This window comes from Etheostoma spectabile, chromosome 7, assembly GCF_008692095.1.
Source record: "Etheostoma spectabile isolate EspeVRDwgs_2016 chromosome 7, UIUC_Espe_1.0, whole genome shotgun sequence".
NCBI lineage: Eukaryota > Metazoa > Chordata > Actinopteri > Perciformes > Percidae > Etheostoma > Etheostoma spectabile.
This window is the reverse complement of record NC_045739.1, coordinates 9002851-9019976: the sequence shown is the minus strand read 5'-3', so window position 1 is coordinate 9019976 and position 17126 is coordinate 9002851. Positions and strand designations below refer to the sequence as shown.

Here is a 17126-nt window from a genome sequence, read left to right as displayed (position 1 = left end):
GTAGTTTGATTATGAGAGCAGATACTCTTTAATGAGCCCTTAAAACGTTTAAGGCAAAATAGCAATACAAATAACTGTAAAAAGGTTTTAGATGAAGAATCACATGTATTTAAAATAAAATAAAAAAAATCTGAATTAATACTATTAAACAAATGTTCAAATTAGACTAAAAAGGGTTTCTGGGGGATCACTATTTATAATGCTCCAATTTTCTATACATTGTTAATAGGTGAATGGGGACAGCTGATTTTGCATGTTGTGTACTATATTCCAATACTTCTGTCTCCAATTCTTCAGTTTATGCAAGAAAACGAACAATAATTAACAACAAACTAACAAAACAATATATAGCATACAATTTGTAACATTCAAAAAGCAGGTTTATGACAAAGCAAGAGGAAAAAAAACATGGCTTTTAGTACTGCACTTATACTTCGATATTTGGACTTTTTCACTTTCTCGTTAGGTGGTAAGTGACAAATCGATATTGCTCTTGTTTCTGTCCAATTAACATGAAGCTACTGCCAGCAGCTGGTCAGCTTAACACAAAAACTGGAAACAGCTGGTCTGGCTTTGTCCAAAGGTAACATATTTCACCTTCTTAACACTTTATATCTTGTTTGTATAATCTACACAAAAACAAAAGTGTAGAAATGATACATTGTTCTTTTGCTGGTCCCAAAACCCTGTAAAAAACACAATGTGTTGTTTAAACAATAGGGATTAAACAAATGACATATGACGTGTTAATTAAAGAGCTTTAGAGGTGCTACTAAGTGGATTTTGTTTTCTTTGGACAGAGCCAGGCTAGCCGTTTCCCCGTTTCCAGTCGTTGTGCTAAGCTAGGCTAACTGGTAGCAGCTTAATATTCATTGTGCAGACACGATCTGGGTATCAATCTTCTCATTAACTCTTGGTGGGAAAGCAAACAAGCCTATTTACCAAAATGTGGAACTATTTCTTTAACTATCTAAGCACTCTTGTTGAAAATGGTTTATGTTAATGCTTTGCAAAACAACATTCTGACTCACATAATGAAACCGCAAACACAGCAAAGTAAATAAGAAAAAAAATCCCAACTGGATGTATGAGATTTGATCTGGTAGTGACAGTATTACAAAATAACAAAACAGTCTTTTTTTTTTTTATTACCTAAATTTGTGGCTGCTGAATCCTATGCAGAATATATTTTGAAGCTATATGAAGATATGAAGCTATTTTATCATTTAGCCACTGCAGATAGACACATCTGACAACAATTCCATTCATGAATGTAAATAATCACTGCATGGCCGCATGGCTAAGACCAGATAACATTGCCTGGTGTATTGCAGCTGTCAGGCTAGAAGAACTGGGTTTCAGTACATGCAGATTTTACCACTTTCTTTTCACAGCCAGAAACATATTCAAATTAAATATATGAAACACTGCAGGATTACTCACGAAATTAAAAGCTCTCTTTTCACTAAATTATATGCAATGTTTGATTGACTCTTAATTAATAGGCTCTGTCAACAAGGTTATGTGTAAAGAATGTAATTTTACTCTCCTTGTTGCAAGGGTGTGGCCACATCGTTGTCTAAACATGCTGGAGCTCATCTGCAAGCACACACACAACTACATGCAGGAAAAGAGAAACACAGAGAAAAAGGTTTAATCCTGATAACACAAATTCTGCCCATGTATACCCCTACTAAATCTTTAAATCTGAATATATGCAGATGCAAGCATTCATAAGCACATTGTACCTCTCAGGCTCTGTGGTACCTTTCCACTCGTCAGCCACACTCACTCGATAACCTGCATCGACCTGTGAATAGCTGTGGTGTTGTCATTGACAAAAAGTGATTTGGCCATCCCCAGCTGTGGATCCAAACATTTAAAAATCAGCATAGGGTTTCGCACAAATGCATTCGCACACATACAACAAACAAAAACATGCAAGCACCCTTGCTCTAATTTTGAGAAACTGTACCATTTCAGGAACTTATAGAAGCCTTAGGCAAATCATGTGAAAACAGGAGTCAGTGTGAAAACAGTAGTGTTTTCCCTCTTTTGCCAGCTGTCACTTTTATTTTTTGATTTATAGCATGTATACATAAGTGTTGCTACTGTTCATATCAAACAGGTAAGCACATTTGCTCATACTCTTACACACACCTCGGCCTTGACTATTACTGCCTTGACCTCTTCTTTGTCTCTCTTTCTTTATTCTATGTGCTACTCCTCCCATAACAGTAAGTGGGCAACAAAAACCAGTTTGCTAGGATTCCAGTGTAACTGTTTATGTATTCATAGAAATTCTGGGTGTGGCAGGAGGGAAGGGAAAGTGATTGTGTGCACCAGAGTACACCTACCCGTTTCAGCTGGGCCATCCCTCTGCAGTGTGAGCATGTGCTAAACTTTAACCTAATACACAGATACAGTAGGTTTGTGTTGTGTCTGCCTTAGAGAACTAACACACAGTCAGTCACACAGCATTTCAGCTCTTTCTGATTTACCTTTTTCGCTATGCCTTGCAAATTCTTATCGTTCCATAAGCTGTAGAGGAGCAAGGAAGCTGCTTTGCTGCCTTTGGGGAAAGAGCTAGGACAGAAGGGCAGAGGTCAATAAGGAAGAGTAGAAAAAAATAAGACAAACCACACACAAGAATTGTAAGAAGTAAGTTGGTCGGTACTTTGAAAGCAGAAGACAAAAGTTGACTGACAGCTTTTGACAATAAACTGTAATAAAAACAGTACGGTGGTAAATCAGGAGGTTGTAAATGCTACCTGTTAAAGAGGAAGAATGCCAGCAAAGTGCCTTGAACACAAATCAAACAAATGAATTTAAATTTGCCACAGCTAAATCTCCCACACAGAGATGAACAAATAAAAACTCACCCGTTCTCGCTGAGGTCAGCCACTGATGACACCAGTTCACTTTTGACGAACTTCTTGCTGACCTCAGTGTCTGCCAACATCAGACTCCGCAATGAGCTGCATGCTGTTGCTATTGTTTCGTCAGAGTTTCCCATCTCTCGAGGGCCAGAGGAAAGGAGGCTGGTGAGCTCAGGCAGAATCTGCTTTGCTACAGAGAAGACAAAGACAACATACAGTAAATTAGGTTTATGTAGACTAACTCTACATTCATGTATCTGCTGTTTGCAAAAGACATACCTAAACATTTAATGCTTTTCTTACCCATGGTAGTCTGCAAACTGCTGGTTCGAGACATGTTACCCAGAAGGGACATGGCAGTCTTCTGCAGGCTCCGGTTAGGAGACTTTAAAAGACGGGGCATGTGCAGCAGAGCCCCCAGCTTTTGAACCAGAATCTGAGACATGGCACTGGACCCCTGTAAGAGGAGCAAACACCATACAAAAGGATGAAAACACATGAGCTGTATCTCCCACTTCACTGTTTGCATTTTGATTTATCATTTTCCTATTATTTCTATTATTTCCTTGTTCCAACTTCTTTTTTTTGCTCTAATAACCTCTGGATCCCTGGAGACAAAACTCTATCCTTACTACAAAAAAAAAACACAGTCAGATCCTATTGTGAGTTGTGCTATTGTGTCATTATTTCCACCACCTATCCGTCTCTGTTGTTTTTCTCCTTTCTTAAATCAACCTGAGATAATCCAGAGTGTCCATTACCACCCTACACAAATGGTAAGCCTAATAATTATCTTCTTTGTTCTCACCGGTCCCTTGCCGGCAGTGAGGTTCTGCAGGGCACCACAGCAGGCTTCCAGTGTGGCACCATTCTGGGACGAGCCCAGCAGAGACAGGTAGGTCTGCATGGCTAAGGGATGGCACAACCACTTCACACCTGATGGCTTGCTGTCCTCTGGCAGTCCCCGCACCGCATCAAATAAAAACTGAGTACAAAAGGACAAGAAAGAGATTTGAAAGTGGCTTGGATTTAAGGGTCTGTCATGATTTAGCCAACACATTTGAGGTGGTAGATGCCCACCTCCTTCTGAGCCTTGCTGCTCTTGGGGCTGAAGCATCCAATCGTGGGGCTTTTGCTTCTCCCATGTTGGCCCTCTCTCTCAAGTTGGAACTTGTTGAAGCACTCAGGAGACTCTTCCTTCAGTTGGTAGGTCAAGTTATGGAGGATGCATGCACAGTTCTCCACAGACTAGAGGAGAGTAGAGGTTATAAGGAGTTCGACTTTCTGACTTACCTTTCATATCTATTCACATTTACTAGTGTGTTTGAAGAGAAATTGAAGCAAATACAATATGATTCTTTACATTTTTCCCAATTGCAAAAATTAAATGACACAACTTGCACTTCTCATTCCCTGCAACTATATGATAAAGGAAGATCTCAAGCTAAGAACTCTCTGGGTTTACCCTCAGTCGTGTTCAGTCGGATTTATGTTTTAAATAAAAAAAAAAAAATCTGAACTCTACAATTAATTTTTTGCTAGCCTTTACGTATGTGGTTTACCAAGCCTTATGCAACTGTTTCTTTATTAAGCCTGTTTTATTATCATTTTTATTTATTATTACTTGGTTTATGTCCTACTTGTCTACTGTGCAAATGCAGGAATACGAAAAAAAAAAAAATTCCCATTGATTAAGCAAACATCCATCAAGGTCTTAAGCCAGTGTCAGTTTGTATGTTAATTTAACAGGAAATAATTTTAAAAACTCATCAAAAACATTAACATGTTGCCCAAAAACAATTTCAGTAAATTCAGTTGGGTTTAGTTAATGAGGCTTAACCACCTGAGGTCTAAGGGTCTTTATGCATATCTTCTTAAATTTACTTTTTCAGGGTATTTGTATATAACTGATCCCCATGTGTTTCATATCTAAACATTCACGACAAAATCCGCTTTTGGTACAGTGACACCTAAATCTGTCCCAGAGCAATGCGTGAAGAGGTCATTTGGTACTATAGTCTGCTTTGTGAGTATGAGTTTTGTCAAACATTGCTTGGACGCGTCGGTGCGTCTTCCGTCCTCAGAGGGGTAATAACAGTTAAATGATCTTCATCAAAAGGTCAGTGAAACACAACAAATTGATGAAAACAGAGATGAAGCTTCATATATACAGTAAACCATACATTACTTAAACCAGCATAGCATTAACATGCATAAAGAGGAGCAACTGTACTTATCTATAGCCACAGTGACCGGTTCCTACTAGAAGATAACTTGACTGAGCTGACACACAATATATTCTCCCTCTGTCTCTTACATAGACAACACCAGTCATACTCCTAGAAGAAGCTTGTGTAAACAGAGAGCACTATTTATTTAAGTACATATCCACACCCAAAACTTGCACAAATGAACAGGTATACATACGAGCACCTGCTAAATATATACATATACTGACTCTGCCTGCAGTATTTACATGCTTAGTAATGTGAGGGTTTACAGATGTGTGCGTGACTGTTTATGTATATTTGTTTTGTGTGTACTTGTGCTTAAGGATAAATTTATAGAATCTGGTCCGAACACACTGTGAGAGACACATGAGGCATGTTCTATAAGAACTGTGTGTGAATTAGGATACGTTACCAGATATGAATTCAACCATAACCTTATTAATGCAAATTGCTCCTGTAACCCTTGTCAGTAGGCCCGCAACCATCAATTATTTCCATGATTAATCATCTATAAAATATCTAAAAATAGTGAAAAATGTCTGTCAAAATTTCCTTAAGCCCCAATATGAGGTCCTGAAATTGTTTTGACTGACCAACAGTCCAAAACCCAAAGATAGTCAGTTTACAAATATATCAGATGTGTGAAACATCCAACTTTAAATGTTGTCTACAGGTGCCGATCAGAGGACGACAAAATGAATGCCGGATTGAAAAATGAGTTATGCAGTCTGCGTACAGAGCCTTTAAAATGGAAGTTCAGTGGTTACAAATACTAGTAGCGTATAGTAAATAGGTTCTGTGGATAGAGATGAGAAAGTGTACCTTGTCATCAGGGTTTTCCTCTGCCACGCAGGACTGGACATAACCCATGAGGGAGTCAACGAGGCCACGGCACTCTCTCATTGCCTGCCTCTCCTTCTTTTGGCCGCAGCTCAGGTTCCTACACAATATTCAATCATCCTTTTAAATCCAAAAGGAAACCCTTACATGTCTACTTTGTAGAATATAAAAGAGACACAGAACATGTAACTTGCACCATCCCACTCTGTTAGCAAACTTGATTGTAGAGATTAGGCATGAGGTGCGAAGTTTCCAAACCAGTGCCAGTATTACAATGATAACTATTGTTTCATACACATTAACATTACAAAACAGCCAACTAAGAAAAACAGCTGTCACACGCATATCACGCATACAAGTAGAAAAAAACATGAACAGGTGCTGGCAGATATAAGACAAAAGCAGTCAATTCATTCTGTCAATCATTTTTTGATTAATCAATTAATTGCTCTATCCATGAAATGTCTTGTTTGCCAACAGTACAAAACCCAAAGATAATCAGTTCACAATGAAATCAAACAGAAAAGCAGAAAATCCTCACACTGGAGAAGTTGGAAGCTGAAGATATTTGGCAATGATTTAAATAATTTCACAAATCTTTGGCTATCAACTAATTGATTCTTCGATTAATCACAGACGTCACAAAGCCTTGACAAAGATGTCTGTGACGTTAAAACATTGCTCTATTTAAAAGCACTTAGTGGAAACAATCTGATCTCCACCCTGAAATCAAATCAACCATCAGAGGCACTGAAAAATGAAAGGTTCTCACCGCAGGCACCCTGTGGCGCTGTTGAAGACATCGGGGTGTATGTTGTTGTTGGCGCTGTTGTCTGACCAGCAGGTGAATGGCACCACCACATTCTCAGTCAGTGCTGGCAGTGCTGTAGCTATAAGTTCTGCCTTCAGTTCATCGGCAGAGGACAGGTTCCATAGAAGGCCTTCATATGAACATATAAGTCACAAGCATTACAAAATCTACCTGTGTATTAAAGTATTTCATCCATGCATTATGTTGCTTCCCTTTGAGGTTGAGATTGTTTTTAAAGACATAATGTTGTACTTAGAAATGGATGCTCACAAACCCTTGTGGAGTGCACAATGATTGTAAAAGAAGTGCATAATGTGGAGAGATTTACTTTAAATATAAATGTGTGGCATTGAACAAAATGGTTATTGCGTGTGAATATGGATATGGTACAATAAGGAGGAATAATAGCAATTGTTTTTTTGCTAGCCTTTATGTATGTGGTTTCCCAAGCCTTATGCAACAGTGTGTTTATTAAGCCTGTATTATTATCATTTTGATGTATTATTATTACTTGATTTATGTCCTTCTTGTCTACTGTGCAAATGCATGAATTGTAAAAAAAAAATAAAAAAATAAATAAAAAAAAATAAAAATGGTACAAGGCACTCTTCTTGCAATAAGTTAAAAGCCTTTATTTAGATGGCTATTTCATATTGAAATTGTTAGTATATCAAAAATTTAAAAAATAAAGCTGGGTGAGGACAGGGGGGGGGAGAGCGCACGGATAGCTCAGTTGGTAGAGTGGGTGCCCATATATGGAGGTTTACTCATTGATGCAGCAGGGCCGGGTTTGACTCTGACCTGCGGCCCTTTGCTGCATGTTATTCTCCCTCTCTCTCCCCTTTCATGTCTTCAGGTGTCCTGTCAAACAAAGGCCTACAAATGCCCCAAAGATAATCTTAAAATAAATAAGCAAATAGAGATGGGTAGTGCCACTAGGCTTATTGGTGTTTCTACAAGACCAATTATCCTGCGTAAATGTTATTCTATGTATTTTGCGGTCTTTATGTTGTACTTAAAACGATACAAATAAATTGTTTTTTAAAAAGCATTATGTTTTAAAGCACATGTTCTTTCTCATTCTAGGCTAAGTACAAAGTATACAATTTTTTAGTAAAGGCCCACCAGGCCACCCTTCTACCAGATAATATGAGGTCTTGTCCCAGTAAAAATGTCTTACCAGTGATTTGTTTCTGGGTCTCAGTAGAATCTGTCTCCTTTAGTAGCTGCAGGGCCTTGGCTATACCGCCACAGCGCTGAACCACCAGCTTGTTGTCCTGGTCTTTGAATACCAGGTTTCTCAGAGCCCCAGCAGCAGCCTGGCTCACCCCAGGATTGGGGCTCCGCAGCAGCGTCACCAGAGCAAGGATACCTTCCAGATGGAAAACCTGTGACACCAAAATGTGGAGGGAAAATGTGAGACTTAAAGGCGTGGCAATGGATTTCCAACACTGTAGGACAGAACCAACAGCCAAGTGTGGTGATAAATGCCTTCTCCTCCCTTTCCCTCAAGGCAGGTTACACAGAGGTCTTCACAGAGTGCTGGCACAAATTGTATCACCACAACAAGACAACTCACACACAAATCATCTATGTGTGCATCTGCGGAGGGTGTGTCTGTACAGTATATTTGTAGCCAAGTGCTCAGACCTCCTGTTTGGCGCCCTCCTCTTTGAAGGTGGTGTGGTGGATGAAGGTGGCGCCGCACTGCTGGTAATTCTCTTCAGGGTGAGACAGGAACTCTACAGCCTCCTTTAGGGTCATGTCTGACATGTTCATCGCACTGTTCGCCCCGCAGTAACAGGCACAGAAATAGAAGAGAGGGTTGGAAAATTAGATACTAGAAATCGTTTGATGCATTTAAAGATATTAAGCTGACTGCTCTTTTGTCACATGACACAAAGTAAAGGGAAAAATCCCCAAATTCTTTAAAATACTCTTGACTGCTAGCAAATAAAAAGCCATCAGACAGAAATGGCTGCAGCCAAATCCTTCAACAGAGCATGAATGACTGCAATTACCAGTGAAATAACCTGTTTGGAGAAATGGACCTCCACCTTACATATATGTGCCTATGATATGTAACCAATTACATGTGTCATTGACAGACCGTTAATCTAGTATAATGTATAATGTTGCCCATGTCAATCCCTTCTTATTGCCTGAGAATGTCAGTGAAAGCCAGGTGAACTCACGCTGCTTGCTGCTCTATGTTGGATGTTTTGATGGTGCCCATTTTGCCCTCAGTGCGATACAGGGCAGAGGGCGGCCGGACGATACGCGTCTGGCTGTTGGTCATTTGTGTGCCGTCAGTCACAGAATAGGTGCTGTTTCTATTTATCCGACTCTGAAGGCTCTGCTCGCCCTGAGCCAACATCCCTTTTCCTCGCTTGAAAAAAAAGAAGAGTGATTTACAACGCTTATAAAGTAGGATTCTTTGGAGTAGGGATAGACCGATTATTTGGCATTTTTTTGGCAGTTTTTCAGATTATCTGTGTCAGCGTTTTACTTGGTTGACATATAATTAACTTTATATGTGACATATGTAAAGTTAATTAATTAAAAAGTGTGCTACTTTGGCTCTGCTACAGCTCTGCGTCTGTATCTCTGCTTCGGTTTCACTCACCACAGAGAGTGACTTAATGTCCCGCCCACAACACTATTTGACTATTTTTAACTGATTTATGAAAAAAATGCTTAAAGCATTTAAACAAAGTTTTGTGTTGGAGTTTGTCCAATTCCAACATCTTAATTTTCACTTCAAGCTTTTAATTTTCACTAGAAAAGCATATCGGTTCCAAATATCGGTTATTGGTTTCATTAACTACTCATTATTGGTATTGGCCTAAACCAGTATCGGTCGATCCCTACTTTAGAGTACCTGTTACGTGTTTACAGAATTGGTTCCCTAAAAACATGAAAATGTTTGGGTACCTTAGTGAAACTACAATTTAACATAAAAATAATTGATCACCATAGTGGTTGCAGAAAATGGATGAGCCAAGGCCGGGTCACTGCGAGCAGATCTCAGCCCATTGGTGGCCTTGGGCCAGCTGGAAGTGTTCATTTGCTGATCCCATATGCCTGAGCTGACTTGTCTTCCTCTTGAGGTTCTAGCGGATAGGGTACGACTACTACGAGTATTGACCTAAAAAAAAAAAAAGGAAAAAACATTTTATCTTAAAATCGCGGCCATACACGGCATTTTATTCAGATTAGATTGTCCACACTTGCCAGTCGTGGATCATCATTGTCTCTAAGTGTGGCTTAGCTGGCAGTGACAAACAGGAATGACATTATGTGCTATTTGTACTTTCAGTAGTAATAATCCAGGTTACAATAAACTAAATAGGTAGCCCGCTTTTAGCTAGAAGATTGTGTAAAAGTGTAAAACCAGAGAGAGGAATTTGACGTGACACAAAATCTGCATAGCCTCACACAAACCAAAGTAACATAATATCTGTCATTGGAGACCAACTCGAGCAGTTGTGTTGAAAGACTGCTTGCACAGTTGAGCAGTTTTTTACAGAGGATCTTTGTGTGCGCAAGTCAGACATAACAAGCTTTATCCACAATCCTTGTGTCACTGAACAACACCTTATTCTCACCTAAATACGCCTAGTTTATGTATAAATATATTTTGACTTTGCTTCTTAGACTTTGTCTGTGCATGCTTCTGTTTGTTACAAAACATGCTATTCAAGCTTTGCTATGAAATAACCACAATAGGCACATGATAAAGCCTTAGCAAAATGACAGAACATGTTGAGCTAATACATTAGTGATTAGTCATTCTCGCAACTATCCCTTTGTCTCCTCCTATTACAGTGAAACAGTAAAATCTGGCAGAGAAGAACTCACAACAATTTTCTCACAGTTAATCACTGCAGCTGAAATGTTGGTCTTTTGAATTGTGGAATTTTTCGGGATACCGGAGTTGTCAAATCGGACTGGTTAGCTGCCAGCCAGCCATGTTACTTAGCAGCAAAAATGCATGATGGAGTAGAGATCTGTCAACAGCATGTTTAATAAGAACTGACAGCGTGTTTACTCTTCATTTGGCTCCAGCCTGACTGAGCCACCGAAGCCTTCCTTATATCAGAGGAGAGACGGATGCAAATTTAGAAGAGCAAAGAGCTGCAAAGAGCAGCACAGAATACCAGCAGGAGGTGTTTTTTTGGGAACGTAAATTAAGTAAGGAATACCAAAATATTACTGTATTTATTGTCATTATTGCGGTTATATTTTGAGTGGTGTGGCACTGCTGCCCCATTGGTCAGATCAACTATCAGTCATATTCTGCCTGGAAAACTAAACTTGCGGGAAAAAAAAACTACCAAAATGTTATTGAAAAATGAAGTGTCCCCAAAAGGAAAACTGATGAAGTGGCTTCCGATGGAGTTCAGCATTATGACAGTTTATACCACAAGAGAACAATTTGCCAACCTTTAAAATGTTTCCTATATTGTTTAAATTAAGTTAGACTCATTTTTGAAGTATCTAATTAACAGACATAACCATTTAGTCATTTTAGACTTATTTCCAGAGTAACTGGATTTCCACTAAATTTACCATGATACAGTAAAATGCAAATGGACTGTTAGTACAGCACTTTTCTAGTCTTAACGACCACTCAAAGTGCATAGTACAGGAACCATTGACACACATTAATTCACTGTAGTTGAGACTGCCGTACAAGGTGCCACCAGCTAATCAGATAAACAGTCACACACATTTACACTCCAAAGGCGCAGCATCAGGGGCGACTCAGGGTTCAGTGTCTTACCCAAGTACATTTCGACATGGGACTGCAGGGTTAGGGATCGAACCACCATACAAATACTTATGTAATTAACACTTTCATTTAAAAGTGCTCTAAGCAATGTTTGGTGACGTCACTTCTCGTTGACGTTTCAAAGTATTGTCAAAGAAAACAGAGGCTAGCTTGCTCCTCCCTCCTCCTCCTCCCGTCCCCTCCCCCTGCCTTCCGTGAACTAACCCCCTCAACTCTCACCCCCAAATCCTTCCTGTCAGTTATTGGCTGGAACACTCTTTATGTTTTGTGGTGCAGGTTGGCGCAGTTTGTTTTTGTTGGCGTTTGTCTACAGACACCATGCTCGTGGATAGTGAGGAGATGTTTGCTGTATGCGACAACAAACGTTGTGACATTGCTTAGGGTACCTCTAATACACCAGTGTTGCAGTGGTAATACATGTTTTACTGTATGGGAGGGGTAATTTAAGGTGCTATATACACAAGAGAAGCAGGCAGGAGTATCGACACAGAAGCAAAGCAATGTACTGCTGTGGGACAGCAGAAAAAAAACAACTCATTTAAACCACCTGAAAAAAGCCCATCTTAAAAATTGCATACACTATATTTACAATATTTTCACATCTTTACCTAGCCATCAGACAGCCCTTTCCGACGGTGAAGCCTATATATCCATCTGTGCTCACGTCAAAGCCAAAGTAAAGGGGTGAACATATTGTAAATATAGCATATACTTAAACAGATATACATTTTTTTTTAGGTGGCTCAAATACGTTTTTTTTGGGGGTGTGACGGCTGCTATCTACTGGCTATTGATGAGTATCTCATACAACCCCACCTCAATGATCCAAACTGTCTCTTTAAGTGTTCATTTGGCTTAACGTGAGGTTGACTCAACAATGTGACAGACAGACTATTCATCAGCAACAACATCATCATCACACTCCTGAGACATGCCTCAATGCCGACACACACAGACACAGACACACAAGTTGAACTCCCCCTGACAAGACTGAAATTGAGAATGGCGTTCAAAAACAATATTACAAAATCACACATACCCTGTGTTTTTTTGTATTTCCTCAAAGGAATACTTTGATATTTTCTTTTGCAGAGAGTTAGATTTGAATATTGATACCACTCTCATGTCTATTCAATATGACTCCAGAGCCTGCAGAATGTTAGGTTAGCTCAGAATACAGGCTGGGAAACCGCTGGCCTGGCTCTGTCCGATAAAACAAATCTGCCCAACAGCACCTCCGGGTTATGTGACTATTTCTTGGCTTCCTAGAGTCTCCACTGGTTGCCTGAAAACCACAACTTTTCATTTTTACACTTTGACTTTTGTATTGATTTAGCAGGCGAGGTGAACAAGTTCATTAGTGAGTTTTAAATTTTAGCAGACTTTGTTACATTTGGACACAGATCGGCCATATGTTCCCCTGTTTCCAGTCTTAAATTAAATTGTTCTTTACTTCTATGCAATTAATAGTATTCATTATTTTATTGTTGTCAAAGCTATATAATCTTCGAGTAGTAATACTGTTCTTAGTATAATTTAAGAAGCCTAATCTGCATTACCACACATTAGCAGTGACCTTTTTTTTTTTAAATGGACAAAAATGAATGCAAGTATAACATAACCATGATATACTCACTGGGATGAATTACTGCAAGCATGTTTCATTTTATACTAAAAAATTACTCAATACAAATGACTAAATAAAAAAAACAAAAACATTCCTAAATCTAAAACACTTAAACTGATCAGCAGTAACACACCGTTGTATTTGTGATTATAGTAAAACCACTGATTTGGTCCTTTAATGTTGAGCCTGTGAAAGGGAAAGGGGTTTGTGCTCTGACTGTACAACAAAACACAGAGCGGTTCTATGAGAGAAACAGTTACCGATTTGTTGTAGCCTGTTGACAGAGTGGAGTTGGTACGACTGAAGAAGCCATTTGCTTTGGATGGAGAAAACTTGAACGACCCAAACTCATATGTTGTCAAAGTCTGGGGGGGCAGGCCTGTTAAAAGAAGAGAAGTTAGAGAGCTAAAATAACAAACAGGGACATACAGAGGAGAAGAATACAAAATGGGCAATCTATTAACCTTAAGAAATCTGAAACACACACCTAAACAGAATAAAGTCATAGTGGTCTTATCACCAGAACTTTATTCTCCAATGAGCATCAAGCACAGGGGAGACAGCACGAGGGAGTTGAAAAATGCGATGTCTTATGTGGGTTTCAGTTTCACAGTGTGTGTTTAACTTGCTGCTATTCATTACTATTAGTGGTGTTTCATCGTTTATTTTAAATCTAATTTCCACAGGTTTAATGGTGGACAAAGATAGCATTCCAATTATATAAAAGCAATTCCTTTTATTGAAAGGGACAATTAAAGGATGGATTTGAAGACTTACAAATGAATAAAATCTTGCACAAATACATCTAATCTGAAAAGGATAGCAATATTAGATTCATTTCAAATATTGAAATTAAAAGATTTGGAAAGTAATTACACTATTTGATTAACCTTTTAGTTCTCTATTTTCCATTTGCCAACTCTGTTATTTACCTTCGCCAAGGGGAGGAGATTAGGTTTTCTCAATTATGGTTCTGCAATACATTTTGGAGAATATCCGAATCTGTGCTCTCCGGGTGCCCTTTTAGTTAGGCACTTTTTTTTGTAAATCTGCCCAAACGTTAGCCCATAATCTAATATTGTGCGTGAGAGTTACTTCATTTAATACACCGTTTTATTAGATTAATTTACTGAGGGATTGATTTAATAATTTGTAAAGTATTTCATTTAGTATTTCATCTGATTAAACAGCAGTGGCTGTAATGATTAGCCTAATAATTTAAGCTTTGTTGTTAATAACATTATCAATCATTCTTTAGTTTTTCCAGTTCATTAGCAAGTTATGAACGGCAAAATATAAAAATAAAAACATCTTTTCTACTGTGTTATCAAAAATAGCGGACGGGACCTTTACACAAACAAATTCCAGGTGTCAGAATGAATGACTGGCAATCCTTTAGCTAGGCAGAAAGACAATCAGACATGACAGTGAAATCTAAGTCACAGTTCACACGCTTTGCACTGCACTTTGTCTCAGCGATAGCCAGTCATAGCCAACATGTTTTAGCACCATCGCCTGTCTGAAGGATGATTACACTGTGCCAAATCTCAGGCTGTGACTTAACCATTATAGGATTATGGTTGTCAAAACCAACGGCACACTCATCACCTTTATCATAAGTCTATGCAGCAGAGAAAACATTCTCCTAAGGTGACAAAAACACCATCTCGTTGAATAAATATAGGCCCTAAAAAGGGTCAGTGCACCAAAAGCAGTTAGAAGAAGAAAAAAAAAAACATTGTCTCACTTAGCCTATCCTAGCACTATCTAGCCCAGCAGACTGTTTCAATTTTATATGCTGAGGTTTCACGATCTGCCTCTAACTTCAGCTGCCACTCCACAACTGGAAAAACAGTTCCAGTTGGTGTGCAACAAACATCCAATCACTTCCACAGCAGAAATAATCAGGGCACATGAAACCAAAGCTAGAAGCATGGCTGGATAGCGCTTGGAATATGTGAGAATATGCCTTTTTGTAATTTGGTTGAACCTTCCAGGCTGCACATTTAAACAAGACCGAACAGAATATGTCTGTGCTGGTAACAGGAAAATCCCCAGCGGCGGAGATCCATCTAATATCAAACATTATCATCTTTGTCGCTCCGACACTGAAAGTAAAACGACCTCTTTTGGACAAGCCAGATATTCTAATACTGCTGTATTTATGAACACTGCTAAACTTATTCTAGAAACATTTTGTCCCAGATTTTAAAGTAGCATATATAATATTATGTTATTATAATAAGTGTAAATATTAAATTCCTTGCCACATTTTCAGCTTACATTAAGCTAAGCTTCCTTTTTCGGACCACTGAGTTTCTCTTAAATAACGACTATAGGACAAAAGAAAGACAGGGCCTTTTAAGTTTACAGTAGAGTTTTTTTGTTTGTTTTATGGAATCAATGTCACCTGGTTTATCTTTCTGATTCTCATTTGGGCTACATCTGTAATGGGAATTGCATTTATTGAATGAAGGCCAATTTTAACAGGCCAGATGTGTCCTTATCATCTAAGCCACAAACCTCTCAATCACTTGAAGCGTTGAATGTGTCTGTAAAACAGTAAAATAGCAAACAGATAGTATGACCTACTTTATGGGTAGCACATTCTACTCTGTTTTACTCATCAACCATGCACTTCATCTCAACTGGAAGACACATTTCACAAGATACAAATATTATTGTTTTTCTCAATTTTGGGGGTAAATTTATATTTCCTCTTGCAGTTAAAGCCAAAAGAAAAGTTGTTTTGAAAGACAAATAGGTGATTTTGTGTGTGTGGGGTGTGTAAGCCACATGGACTGCATTCCTAAAAGAGAGAAACCGCTGTGGCATGCTCAGGATGATGTGTCTCTGACAGTTTCTCAGAGCTCTCGCTAGCAAAACGCACTTTCCTTTTCAAGGATCGCATTTCACACGGCAAAAAAAAAAAAAAAAAAAATCATATTGGAGCGGTCTCCTCACATTAGTTGGCCAAAAAACAGCAGCTTGTTAAGTCCGTTTGGAGGATGCAACTTTAGGGGAAGTTTTGTGAAGCATATTTCCCAGGAAACACAAAAAAAAAAACCTGAGACAGCTACTGTCCAAATAAAGAGCTTACAAATACGTCACGTTAGCCGATAGTATTCTTAACATTAGGATGTTGTACAGCCTACTTGTTCGTGAGAGTGATGGCGAGCCGCTCTTCCCGTGTTTGGACTTGCTCCTCTCGATCGTGTGGACTTGATGGAGCACGCGCTGCTGTCCCGAGTGCAGCTTGTTGTCGGAGGGCAAGGCGAGCGACGTGTCCTCCCTGCCTTTGCTAGTCGTCGCTGAACGCAGCGGCTCCGGAGCCATCATCTTCCCAGCACGGCGCCCTTCCACTCAACGGTTCGGTTAAAAACCAGTTTTCAAATAAAGTGCAGACCCGGAAGAGAAGTGCGACTCGACTCGGCGCGATTAGGGCAGCGGACAGAGCCAAGTATGTAGCCTGGGCAGGCTAATGTAGAGGCGGTGAACTCCACCCTAGGGACCGCGCCCCGTCTAGGTGGAGCCGAAGAAAGTTCACATGCAGGTGCAAAGTGAAGGGAGGGGCAGAGACCTGCAGCCCATGCATTAAAACCACACACTGTCACAGTGCAGTGTGCAAGAGAGGTAATTAGTATTTTTAGTTTTTATTTGAAGGATGGGAATCTATTTACAAGTAAAAACTTCAGGCTACTACTTTCCCCGCAACCCTAAGAGCCTTTGATGTAGTGAGCCTTTGCCCCCACCTGTCGTAGACTACACATACAAGAAATATGACAATAGTCAATGTACAATACAATGAAATAGCAAAAGCTGAAACAAATAATATATTTTCAAAGTTAATAAAGGATACAAATTTGAGGTACTTGTACTACATTGTATTGCTCCACCTCCACCAAGTACAAGAGTAAAATGTTATCTATACAGCAGTAGTAAC

General features: G+C 39.2%; 2 protein-coding genes across 3 annotated transcripts in view; one reads left to right on the top strand and one right to left on the bottom strand.

Annotated features, from left to right (window-relative positions):
* LOC116692455 (rho-related GTP-binding protein RhoA-C) overlaps positions 1-17126 on the top strand; it is a 732216-nt gene that overhangs the window by 289760 nt on the left and 425330 nt on the right. The window lies entirely within an intron of this gene.
* On the bottom strand, positions 718-16666 carry pkp1a (plakophilin 1a). 2 transcript variants are annotated; one of them, XM_032520725.1, is made up of 15 exons: positions 16339-16666; positions 13444-13562; positions 9736-9909; positions 8957-9150; positions 8412-8553; positions 7942-8149; positions 6723-6891; positions 5933-6050; positions 3960-4127; positions 3688-3864; positions 3183-3336; positions 2883-3069; positions 2502-2586; positions 1749-1863; positions 718-1599 (listed from the first exon to the last, which is right to left on the bottom strand). In XM_032520725.1, the coding sequence occupies exons 1-14, from the start codon at positions 16520-16522 to the stop codon at positions 1789-1791; spliced, it is 2154 nt and encodes a 717-aa protein (XP_032376616.1). In that variant the 5' UTR covers positions 16523-16666; the 3' UTR covers positions 718-1599; positions 1749-1788. The 2 variants fall into 2 exon arrangements, with proteins under 2 accessions (XP_032376616.1, XP_032376617.1); XM_032520726.1 differs by having other exon boundaries at positions 8412-8544.